Source organism: Ascidiella aspersa, chromosome 5 (genome assembly GCF_963924565.1).
Source record: "Ascidiella aspersa chromosome 5, kaAscAspe10.2, whole genome shotgun sequence".
NCBI classification, from domain to species: Eukaryota; Metazoa; Chordata; class Ascidiacea; order Phlebobranchia; family Ascidiidae; genus Ascidiella; species Ascidiella aspersa.
Window position 1 is genome coordinate 26,085,344 of NC_139451.1, and position 13,626 is coordinate 26,098,969.

General features: G+C 35.7%; 1 protein-coding gene across 1 annotated transcript; it reads right to left on the bottom strand.

Moving 5' to 3' along the window:
• Positions 1 to 496: 496 nt before the first annotated feature.
• Positions 497 to 13,477, bottom strand: LOC146145649 (alkaline phosphatase-like). The gene is made up of 13 exons (XM_083389857.1): positions 13,394 to 13,477; positions 12,316 to 12,486; positions 11,464 to 11,547; positions 10,405 to 10,560; positions 8,983 to 9,061; positions 8,366 to 8,462; positions 7,350 to 7,495; positions 6,248 to 6,398; positions 4,049 to 4,183; positions 3,266 to 3,374; positions 2,526 to 2,657; positions 1,881 to 2,042; positions 497 to 1,288 (listed from the first exon to the last, which is right to left on the bottom strand). Exons 1-13 carry the CDS (start codon positions 13,449 to 13,451, stop codon positions 1,167 to 1,169), a joined length of 1,602 nt encoding a protein of 533 aa, XP_083245983.1. The 5' UTR covers positions 13,452 to 13,477; the 3' UTR covers positions 497 to 1,166.
• Between the last annotated feature and the right edge of the window lie 149 nt (positions 13,478 to 13,626).

Consider the following 13,626-nt stretch of genomic DNA (forward strand, 5'->3'; position numbering starts at 1 on the left):
CCTACATTAGTTTGGTATCGGATCGACTCCGTTATCATTCTGTTATCGGACAAGCAGGGTTTTTTTTAAGGTTTGGTTTGGGTGACCGCTAAGTACTTTTAAGAGACCGCAAGTGTTTCATTTAAATACGAAAAAGTTGCAAGTCCAAAATTTGGGGAAACCGCTGGAGAAATCCGAAACGGCCCCCAAAACACCTTAAAAAACACTGGGGACAAGTACCGATACTACCACCTGTCATCAGGTATCGGCTCCGATGCCATGTTATCGGAACGTCGATCAAAAATGTCTAGTCCAGTGGTTCTTAACCTGTTTCCTTGCTGCACCCCTTTCAAATCACCAACCAATTATTGCAACCCCTTCTAGAATTGCCTACATAACAAAACCTTGTAATTTTATTTGTATACAAGTAACTGATAACACAGTAACGCAATACCAAAATGTCTTATTCAGCATTCCGGCACCCCTTTGGAACAGTTCCCTTTTGGGTGCACCCCTGGTTAAGAAACCCTCGTATAATGGTCAATTCATGCTTTAAAACTGTTTAACGTTTATGTGGCTTATTCAACCTCGTTTAAAAAATTTATGCAAATTGATTCAGCACCGATTAAGTTGATTTGTTGAAGACCTACAAATGTATTTACACAAATAAACACAACATAAAGCAGGTTACAACTTACACACCGACCAATATGACACAAACACCATACATTTTTGACACCAACTAATAATGTTAAAGTTATTCTAGTAAACCTGAGGTACTAATTGACTTGTCATGCAAATGCACAATACGGTCGCCGTATATATAACGGGTTACCTAATGCATTTTGCATTACATACCTTATGCTTTAACTGAGCATTTTTTTATAAATCGATCTATTTCCATTTATATTTCCACCAAAATTTCACGAAAGCACACACGATTCTTTCGAAGTGCATTGGCTTACACACTTTGGAATTACACGCAAATGTTATAAAAGACATACATAAAACATTGTAATACTGTTTTCTGCTTTAAAACAATATTTGTATATATAAAATTATAATAATATTTATATCAAAAATCCTCAAAAAGTGCTGGCCTTATTGTATTCGCATTGACGAAAATGGTTAAACGCAATTTCAAAGGCGTTTTCAAAATAATCTTCAATGGCGTAAAACACTACTAATTATGGTTCGCCGTTATCCACCTTCTTAGTCGTCTTTAGCGCGGCATCTTTTGGTAATTGTGCTTTGTCTTCCTCTTTGACCAGCGAGGAATTACAGTGCGTCATATTTTCAAGGTTGCGTTCTGTAAGATGTACGATGACCAGTTATTCTAAACTTAAAAAATAAAATATCTAAATAGCCCCTACATTTTTGGCTAATAGCTGATGTTTATTTGTCACACTTTTACTATGTACGGTGGCAATAAAGATTTTTTCTAATCGTCCTTTATATCGGGCTCTGTATAGCACGCTATGTCCAATGACATATTATATTGTACAGTCACTTTCTAAAGTTCGCTAAACGCACGTTGTTGTTATTGTGTCAAATTTGCAAGCTGTCAATGTTTAGGTTTCGATTCTATGTCCCAGTTTAAAAGGGTCATGGGTTCGATTCTCACCCCAGGCTAGATTTTTTTAGCATCGCTTTGCTTCCGCGAAAACAGCTTAAAAACAGGATAATCTGGATAATAGTTTATACGTTCGTTTAGGCTAATTGCAGCACCATGTAAAACCATGTTTATACACCGATAACAAACTAAAATTCGCTGTAACATGTAATTTTGTTCACTTTTAAAAAAAAATGTTTGGTTATTAAAGTTAATTATATTGGGCCTATCCCAGTGTTTTGTATCGTTAAGTTTATTATAATTAAGCTGTTGCTTTATCGTAACCTACCCAAACACGCTGCGTAGGTGATCACGTGGGCGACGTGGGTTTGTTCATTTACTCCGTTGAGTAAATAAGCCATCGGACCACTGGCGTATACCGGCACATCTTCGGCGCTGTGTGTGCCATAGGAAAGCGGAATTGCCGCCTCAGGCATGTACCGCTTGGAATCTGGTCCAACAACATAAATATCATTATGCACTGTATGCTTTCTCACCAGGGTATTTATGTTATCCTTAATAAACTTTTCTTCTAAGGTATTTCGTTAGAACTTGTTATGGTACGTTTTATGCTATGTAGGATACTAGTAATGATAACATTGTTGCAGGCAATATGATACTTTAAGGTAAACATGCAAATAAATATAAATTAACTCAAACTGAGAATTATAGAAGTTAGGTCAAAAATTACTCTAGTATAGCCTACAAACGACGTGCAAAAACAATGATGACCAAGTTCATGCGTTACTCTAATTAATATTGTAGCTATGAGCTCTGAGTTTTGTGCACATGCTTATAATTTCACAAAGGTACAAAATATGTTTTACTAAACAATGATGACCATCGTTCATGCACTAATAATATTGTCACTATATGAGCTTTGCGTTTTGTGCACATGCTTATAAATTCCCGAAGGTACAAAAATTGTTCTTACAAGTGTCCCAAGGCTGCACAGATTTCCTGGAGTAATATCCCGCCGAAAACCCGGGACCATTCCCGTACACAATTGAAGTGTAGTACTTTCTATCCTTGGCATACTTTGGTGAGCTATGTTCTGGTGCTAGGCCTGGAAACAATTAGTAGGCTACTGGGATAAGATAAAACAAACCGCTCTGACCAACTGAACTTTAAAAAACAATTTATAGTAAAGAGAAAAAACAAATATGCAAAAAGATTTACGTGAGGAATTTCCATTAGTTGCTGCTTTTTGCGATTTGCTTTTTAACCTTCTTGCGCGGACTTGATATTGATTGGTGGACCTTAAGGGGCTCCGCCCACCCTACTTAAAATCTGACGGTAAAATTAGGTACAAATTAGGCCCTTAATTCTTACTGCAATGGTGCATGAAAGAAAATCGAACTCACGCCTCCAATTTAACACATTCACCGCATTTAGTAACGGAGTTGCCGCCTTTAAACAAAGTTGAGTTCGACCCTTTCCTACTGTATGTAGTAGTTAGGCCCTATTTAATGGCTGTTTTTTTAACAGTCAAAATTAATCTAACGCAGCATTTGTAACCAAATTTACTACCAACTTAAATTAACTACAAAACTTATACATCGAAAATCGATCTAACCAGGTGTTAAAGATATTTCATGTGAATATCATCAGAAAATTTTTCTATTCGAAAAATAGGCTTTTACGAAAAACAGTTTATTAAAGCAGCTCGCTCACCCATAACGGGGTTTCCCCTCACCGAGCCCCCGCCAAAGTTGAACATGTGACCGTGGTCGGCTGTCGTCACAAAAAGGGTGTCCTCTTCTGACGTCATGCTTCGCGCCATCTGGTAGATACAGTCGAGTAAATGCCATGTTAAATTTAAATTCACGTAAACATGAACGCCGTGGTCAACATTTGGCTAGCATAAGTACTCCAAACAGACAGGAATATTTGAAATATTTATTTGCCAAATAAAATACTTCCAATATTTCCAACAGACAGGAATATTGAGGTATTTTATTTGGCAAAAGGGATTAGTTTAGTCAAATACACTCGTGTACCAACCAATGAAACAGTGCTAAATGTTTTGCTTAACGTACAAAATGCGTCATTTTAATAGGCCTTTATGAAATTAGTTTTTTCAAATTCAGGAACAAAACTAGATAACGCATTTCTATCGTTTTAAATATTAACAAGAAAAAACTTTAAAATAACGGTATGAACAAAACGCCATAAAATAAAAAAAAAATTCCATTTAATAAACGGTTGATAACTCCCAAACTCTTAACTTCCAACTTTTTACCAATCTGGCCGCCTTTATTCTTGAATCCTGAGTATTCCTCAAGAGATATTGCCTCTTTCTCAAAAGACTAGGCCTATGTTAGATTATAGGGAGGTCCAAAGTTTCTTCGAAATTTCGGCAATCCCCTAAACTCTCATACATATAGAAGTAATCACACATACACATTCATTTGTCAAACAAACTTCCATTTTCTGCCATTTAAGGCGGCTTCTCACCTTGACTGCCTTGTCCAGTTCAACGAATTCCTGCAAGGCATATCTCGCCAAACCAGCGTGATGCGCTTTATCAATCAAACCGCCTTCGATCAGAAGAAAGAATCCTTTAGGGTTCTTGCTAAGTATTCCGATTGCCTTTTATATAAAAAACATTTTTTTACCTAAAAATTAGATATTTTAATCTAAAACCTTTTTTCAACAACATTTTGAACTAATTGTACACTGATTTAAACAACGCACTGTTGTCTATTGTATATGTCTTGGCGTCGTCAGTTATTTGTTTGTGGTGTTTTAATGACGATCGGAAGAACACAAATGAGTTTTTGTTTTTCGGATTTTCGCAAAACTCTTTGAAAGGTCATTTTATATATAACAGATGTTAGTTAAATTGTAGAACGTTTAATATGACATTTTGTAAGGATAAAATTACTTTCCGGCAAGTAAGACATTAGAATAAAGAGCTTGAAACTCCATTGCAGTGCTCCGCAACCGGTGTATCGCAATGTTCCTGGAGTTTTTACTTGAGTGGTTAAGGTACTTTTACAGTAGAATTACCACAACATATTACTCAAGGCATTTTGACCCTATGCAATAACCAGAAGAACCTTTATGAACCTTCCTTCATAATTAAAATAGTTTTAAAACACATGTTACGTTTAATCGCCGAAAAGCGAATTTTAAAACTCAATTATTTTCGAACTTAACACGAAGTGGAAAAGATATATTGCAAAAGGGAAGATTTATCCACACGCTCGACACCAATGGAATATCAATGTAAATGTAGGTTATTAATGGCATTTGTAATTATTTAAATTAATCTTGTCTGCTGTCCTGAAAAATAGTATGGGCTTTATTCTAGCCATTTAGGCATTTTCCCGACCGGTTTAGGAGTTATTCCGATTTGGACGTTTTCACCAATTTTAGGTATTAGTTTTATTTTGGTCTTAATCCGAACTGTGTTTTATTTCTATGTTAATTTTGTTCTAATTTCGCTTTCATGGCTAGAGTCGTTGGCAATATTTTTAAAAGACCGTAAAACCGCAAAATAGCAGATAAAGAAGTGTGAAACGCCAATTTTTCGGCGCCTTCACCGCGTTTAACCATAAATCGCTCCTTTTTTCTGTGCAACCTATAGTTGACTTGCTTTTGTTGTCTATTGTCTATTGCATATATTTTGTAGGTGTGTGTCGCCGAATATTTTTAGGCCTGCTGATGTGCAAAGTGATAGAAGTTTGCAGAGCACTGCTCTATAAGAAAGGCTAAAAGAGTAAACATCTAATCTTCCATCTTATCTCATGAAGTGATTTGCACAACACCATCCATGAGTGATGCCAGCTATACATTTGTTTTGTGTTTGGAAATTTGTTTGATAAAGTCACAGCACCTGCTCTCTGACATTAAAACAACGTTTGATAACGACAATTATAACTGCACGACTTAGACCGGAAATTCGATATGTGGTTCCTTTTACGTATAAGTCAACCTCTAATGCACTTCGTCCACGTCAAAGCTTTTATCTGATAAGGCTTTAGGGTTCGTTGTTTAAGATTTAGGGTAGGTTGTTTATCAAAGCAATAGGCTAAACGTAACGATGCCTATCTGCGGAGGCGCGTTTAAATATAACCTTGCTCCAAACAATGCATTCGTCGCTGTACTGCTGTGCGCCAGTTTTAAAGGATGTGCAGAAATTTTGTAGGGGGTTATACCTTTCATGATAAAATGACACCATGTTTGTAACGTGTGACATCTTAATGGTGTTATTTTCTAACGTTTCAAGCTGTTAATATTCTGCTAGAAATATTGACGTTACCTTAAAACTTTAAAAATTAGGCTTTTTACGAGAGTTTACGTGTAATATTGATCTGTAGAACTAAGGTTGGAACATTGAGGGAACCATTCGGTGGAGAGTTTATATTGCTCTAATCTAAGGTGCCGAGGGTTCTTTTGGATTCCCTTATTTCCTAAGTGTTGCTTTATTGTTAGGCTATAGTTGATACAAATGTTGGTATTTATAGAAGTGAAACAAAACAAGTAATATCTTCCTAATTGTAATTGTTCTATTTCATTTATTGTCACAGTGAAGTAGCTCAACTTACTTAGTGAAAACGCAACTAAGGGTCGGCATGGCACAAATAGGTTAAGAACCAATGATCAGTACACTGTGCATAAATGGATCTCAGTGTATTATATGCTGCAAACCTTTTCGACCATTTCTTCCAAGCTCGGCTCGCCCGCCACATCCTTAAATCGCTGCAGACGGTATTTTAACTCTTGGTGAGCGAACAATCCCATCAGATAGTCAGTGCTGTTCACATCTACAGACAACATCTGCTTTCGTGACCAGACGTATCTGTGCAAAAGAAGAAAAGGGACGTTTGACTTATTGTTTGTTAAAACGTCTCGGCGGGTTTAATATTCTGACGTGAGATAAGATAACTGTCCAGTTGTAGCCCACTGGCCTTCTTTATTTACCATAAGACAACAAATAGACTTTTTTACTTTGATGTAAATATGAATAATTGACTTTTAAAATTTTGTTCTACGTTACACACTTCATAAGATTGAATTCAAACTCAATGCAGATGAGTTAAGCGTTGTTTTCATCGGCTTATGCACCAGAAGGAGATAATGTATAATTTTCTTTGTATTATACTAGCCAAGTGGTTCTCAAACTTAAAAAAAAATTACGCAACGGTCCCCGAGCAATTTTTTTATTTGCTCACGGTCCCTTAAAAATATACCCAATAAACACAAAACCACATGTTGTTTTTAATGTTATGTTTTTATTATATTTGAGTGAAGCAATCACGAACAGTTTTAAAACCGTGACCGAACAGCCCTTAGTGGCAGCGCAGCAAACTGTAAAAACGTAGCCCAATTCTCATTAGCATAACGCAAGACTATGACGTCACAATGGACAATTCAACTTAAAGCGTGCAATAACGTGAATGAACAACTAATCAGCTTGGTTTGGAAAAGTAAGTTGCCTGAAAGTTTTATTGCACAAAAAGAGATTTCTTTATAGGAGCGTTGTGTTTATATTTTGTCAGGTGCTTTTCGGTCCCAGAAAGTTGTCTCGTGGACCCCAGTTTGAGTACAACTGTACTAGCCTATTGTGAAAAGCTTTAAGGATGGTGACAAATAACGAGTTTCCAGGACAGAAAACACATCACTACATTACGTTAAACTGACATATAAATAATAAAAAAATATAAGGTTGTGTTTAAATTTAAAGTAATGATTTTTTTTTTAATAATAATTACTAAAATAGGTAAATATTAGAACAAGGGTATGAATCTACTTGGCTTCGTGTCCACTTTTGGTCAAGTCGGTCTTCCATTCTTTGATGAGGTCCCTCCTGTCCCTTCGCATGCCAAACAAACGAGCGCTTTCTTCGTCCCTGGCTGAACGTGGTCTCATGGCCGACCGTCCGCCGCCCAGAATAACCTGTCACCAACTATGTTAAATTTCCTATTTTTAGAGTACCGGTACACTGATGTCGGGCCTGTGGCCTTTTTGGGGGACGCTATCAAACAAAAAATACGGTGTTAAATTGACCTCAGCATTTATACAGCACTGCAGTCGTATAAAAAAGGTTGTGAATTCCTAAAGGCAATTTAAGACGCTTTGTGTTAGAAAAACGGTTGCATTAATTCCGTAAGAAAATTTGGGGCATGCTTGTTTAAATTGACAAGTAGGCTAATGTTTTATTATTTGTAACAGTATAATAAAGGAGTTACAATTTCTTCGATGTCGAACAGTTTCAAATGGAGCTGTAACAGATCAATACTCTAACTATATCCCTCGACATTGTCAATCGAGCAACGTCGGCTATAATTTGGGCGATAAGCATCTTAAAGGTGACGTTTTGTAACATAAATCGGTCTAAACGTTACTCCACTGTAAACCACTTACTCGGAATTTGTTAACGATTCTAAAGGTTATCTTTGGCACGATCATATACCCTATTAAAAGTGCTATAGTATTTGGTCTGCAATCATTCCAAATAAGTCAAAATTACCGTCATTGCTTCCAATGTACCTACAAAACAATTGCCGAAACAAAACAACGCAAACAAAAATGGAAATAAAACAAGACCTATTTTATCGCAATATCACTCATAGAATAACCAGCTGCTTAAATTTTCACCACCACATAAAAGCTCTATAGCTTTATTAATAAAAACTAGTATATCTGTTTTACCATATTTCGTTACGTGGTTTCGCCAGTTTACACAATCGCTCAAACAATTATTCTAGGATATGACGTTTTGACACGAAAGTCCAATTAACCTCACAGTATATTTCCATCATTCACCTGAATCCCTTTACGCTTTTCGAAAAGCTGCAACGAAATGTCTTGGCATTTGCTATTTCGTTTTTCTTTAGGAATGCGCCCATCGGAGATCCATGACCTGGTATAAAAGTTAAGCTTTCTTTAATATTAGGCTGTTTTAAGACTAACTATTGTGTTGTTTAAGGCTGATTTGAAACTATCCGTTTACTAACCAATTCGATCTATTTTGTAGCTTTCGTAGTTTTGTCAGATTGTCAGACATATTTGTTACTGTATTTTAGCAAGTTTTATTTGTTTTGCTATTTAAGAGCCTGTGATATAAAAAAGACTATTTTGCATGTTTTGGGTAACCTACAGGTGATATGTAACCTACAGGTGATAGTTATTGTGCTTGGTGTCTGTGTTTAGCTTTTGTGGAGCTCAGTTTTATGTTGTAGTATATCAATCAAATGGAGTTTTATTTGTTTGTATTTCAGTTCAAATAAGTTTAATAATATAGTTCATTTTTTAATGGTTCTTTTTATACATTATGAATAATTGGCATATTATAGCGCATAGATCAGTTAGCCTACCTTGTATAAAAAATGCTTGACTAACAAGTTTAATTAACTGTATCTGATATCTAATTAACAACTTACCTGTCGGTTACGTGTGCATATGAAGAGGCAGGAGTTGCATGTTGTATCATGGTGTTCGTAACAATTCCGGTTGATTTGCCTGAAATTCAGTTTTTGACTGTAGGCCTGTATTGGTATTTCATTGCAAATAACTAAAATAGGTGGGTGGATTGTTATTATCCATTTATAGGATATATTTATACCACATGTATATTTTTTTATCAGTAATACATAATTGAATCTTATACATTTTGTGGCGCTTGAGGTTATAAAACATAGGATATTTATAAGATTAAAATATTGCAAAATAATTTAAAAGGCCCTTCAAAAGGCTGCAAAAATGTTATTTAAATTAATACATAGCCGCTCATTAATCGCCCAACCCGTTCCGACATAAGTTTTTTCAAAAACAAAAGTTAATCCAGTAATAAAATCTTCGTGGTTTTCTTATTGACGGTCATCTTATTCGGCCTTTGGTTCCCGTCATACCTGGTCGGAATTTTGACGTCACAAATGACTGTTGTACGCATTTATACCCGGATGTTTAAACGTTTTTCTATTTGGTTACCATATATTTAGCTTCAACTGCGTAACAAAACTAAAATTGGTCTTGTTACAAGCAGTGATTTATGTAAAGTGGTCTGCAATTTCGGGTTTACCGCATGTTATCTAACGTTACCTAATAACGTTTAACTCGAGCAAATTGCAGTTCACTTGCAATATGATAGTGCAGAAGTAGCTTAGTGCTTGTGGCTCATATTGAAAATGGTTTTGCAGAACACCCATGCCGCTCAAAGAGTTGTTTCGTTGTACAGACTACAGTCTATTTACTAACTAATATTATATACAACAGATCACGGTTGTTTAACACGTTTGTGTATGTGGGTTTTATTGACTGATATAACGTATTTATAAAATATGACTTTGAAGGTTTTAACTATTTTTGTGTACGACGAGACCTATGATAAGATAGATCTCCATACCACTCATAGAATAACCACCACCAGCTTAGATTTTTTACCACCACATAACAGCTCTTGCTTTATTATTAAAAGACTGATATTTCTGTTTTACTGTATTTCGTTGCGTGATTTAACCAATTTGTACAGTCGCTTAATTGCTACATCAGCAAAACCAAGCCAACATTAAATCGATTTGTGCATTTCAGCATTATTTTGTTTTAACGAGCGTTTTCAACATTGGAAAGTGAATTCATAGAAAAAAATGCAATTTAAGTCCAATAAAAATAAGATTCCTAACGCTAAACAAATTTATCGTAGCACCCACGGGAAACAATTAATTTTGCAAGTTTGCTTTTTTGACCATAGTAATGTCGTTATTTGGAATGGTTGGAATGGAAATGGACAACCATACGTTTGCCCGAAACAGGTTTTGGAATAAATTATCAAGTCTCGAACACTACTATAGTTATAAGACACAGACCTTCCTTTATCGCTTTCTCCAAGAGCGTCTCCACATGTTGAGCTGAGCAGTCGCGTTTACTGGAGGCCGCCGTCACTCCTAGCATCCCCCTTTTTGTTTTCACTCCAGTGAGAAGAGCGGTACCTGATCCCGCACTGTCCGGAGTTTGATAGTCAACTGCGGCATAAAGTTTTGAAAATCGTGAAGCGTTATTTCATAAACAATATAGGAAGTTGTGTCCAAATTATATATATAGGAAGTTTTTTTCCCAATTATAAGTCGATTGCAAAAAAAAAGTTTTGGTTAAATCATAAAAAGTAGACTGCGGAAAACATAATTGTTTAATATTGAAAACAAAAAAGTTGGTGAAAAAAGCTTTGTTAATAATTTAGACAGGTAACTGCGACAGAAAAGCGTCACCAAACTATTCAAAATTTGCACTTATTTCAAAATTTGCACAACAAAATCCAACAGCGATACAGGCGGTGTAAATAATAATTTTGCTGATGCACTTTCTTCACCAATTGTTACTTATGGGAATTGGCCCCAAAGGTATGAATGTCACAACTTTACCTTTAAAGGCTGTTCACTTGTGATATTTGTGTTAGTTTGTCATTTGTGTCTGTAAAAATTCCAATTATTTGATTGCAAATTATGGTTCAGCTTGACGGAAGTATAGCCTATGTCGTTTGCCTTTGCGGCTTCACTATAAGAGCATTTGTTTACTTCCTAATGTATAGGTGCAATTTTACTTTAATTCTTTATTGGCAAGTTTGATTGGTTTAGAAATCCTTGGGTGTTTTATAGATTTGACTGGTCAGAGTTGAATGCATATGCACATCAAAGTGTGACATTTTTTTTAATGTCCTTTTGTCTGTGTTTATTTTACTGAGGTTGAATGCACTGTCAGTTAGGTTAATAGCATGCAATTTTGCACAGTTGTGATATGAAAAAAAACAATAATTAAGTAAATTTTGTATGGTTAAATAACCCACATTTTAACAGTATTTTTCGGTAACGTTTAGACCCTTATTATATATGATATACAGTAGTAGCCACGTGGCAACACGTGATACGTACCGTTGTAGGTTTTAAGTAGACCCACGTGTGGAAATTTGTCAATGGAAGTCACAAAATCTTCGCCCAATTGCCAGTTGCTTTGTCCTGAAACGTTATTTTAGAAAGTATATTATAAACTGTAAGTAGGCCCTTGCTAAAATTGGCTTAACGAGAAAAAGAACACTATTCAGTAAAGATATATAAAACCTTTTAAAAATTTCCCGGTTTAGCTGTTTACTTTGTGACAGGCCAAACGTCGCAATAAGTACCAAAAAGACTCAACATATGCGTAAAATTAAAATTTCGATCTAAAACTTATGTTTTTAGAGCCAAAATTAACGACAAAATATACGTGATTAAGTTCAATGGTGAAAATAACGGCCCAAGTAGACGTTAAAAGCGACATGCTTTATTTTCAAACGTTTTAGCAATTTGTAATGCCATCATCAGTGATATGAAGGCCACATCGGTTGCACCCGTTTATACACACTTTGGTCGCACCAAGAAATGATAAGAATGATAAAAAAGTGCGAAACAAGCGTCGCAAAAAGATAGATAAAAAGGTGCGCAGCAAAAACGAGGAGCGAGGTGTAAGCCACCTGCGAGTGTGCGATCCGGTGTTGATCTGCACCTGTTTCGTCAGACGCACACTCGCAGGTGGCTTTTATTTTTTATCATTCTTATCATTTCTTGGTGCGACCAAAGTGTGTATAAACGGGTGCAACCGATGTGGCCTTCATATCACTGATGATGGCGTTAGAAATTGCCGAAACGTTTGAAAATAAAGCATGTCGCTTTTAACGTCTTTTCACCATTAAACTTATGAACAGATCCGTATATATTGTTCCATACGTGATTAAGTTTGTATAATACCTGCGAAGACTCGACCAGCGGTGACAGTTCCAAGGCTCATGCCATCGCCGATCGCCAGTATCACGTTTTTCGCCCTCCCTCGAGTCAGATTGTCGAACGACCCTATCGACTTTCTCAGCGCATCCTGGCCGCCCTTGTTCCAATAGGAAGCCGTCTCTTCGTATTTCGGATCTGCCAAATTGTTGTCAAATAGTTTAGGAACACTCGAAGGCCAAGTTAGCAATAATACCGAAATATGTTGGCCTACAAGGACTTTATAATCATCCTGCATCTATTAGAAAAGCTATAGTTTGGTGTGAGATACGAACTCAAAACTCCATACTTTTACACGTCTGTACATTTAAGGTTAAAAGTTCAATATCTTGTTGTTGTTTCTTTGGCCAAAAGACCGATTTAGTCTTTTTAAACATGCGGTAAACAGTTTGCCATGGTAAAAAAAAAATAATAACTACATGTTTCGCGTTCACATTTAATTTTTCACCTAACATATTTAAATTGTCACCGTAAAATGTTGATATTTAGAGATTTATTATCCCTGTAATAATCATTTTAATTGAACAATACGTCATGTAAATTAATGGCATAACATAAATTTAATTGGCTCCGCTGTATACGTTAAAGCTTTCTTCAACGCAACGTATCACCATAAAAGAACGGCCCCATAAAAATACTTTGCCGAATTACTAATTTAAAGAACAACGGCTGCTCAATATAGATTGACAAATTTATTACCTTCATAAACAAATTTCGTTCATCGCTATATTTTATACCAGGGCCCTTGACTGCCTTGATTGCAAGGGACTAAAACGTTCACTGATGTTTAGTTCTATTTTATTATTTTCATTTGGGAAGAAAATGTATTTTATCTAAATGTGTTTCAACGAATTTAAAGGTATTTTTATTGGTACCGTACCAATTAATATATTATCATTTTACCATATAATTTGTATTTCATTTTACACGATTTTCGGAGCGTAATATTTGAACAAGTAAACGAGTAATGTGTTTTCATGGTACTCTAAATCTTGTACAGATGTCTCTGTAAAATTAAGAAAAAACGTTTTACCACTGTACTTACGCAATATAGAAAAGGCAAGTCCGAGAAATGAAGAGCCAATAACTGTACGAAACAGCATTTTAAGCAACACCTGCTGGAGCCTAGTGTAACTGCAAATCCGAAAAGAAGAGTCTTTAACATATTTGTTTACATTAAACGAGTTAAATATCACTTTCTACCTTGATTAAACTAGTTAAATATCACTTTATACGTTAAAACACTTGTTTGAACAAACACTTTTTCAATTTTTCGTT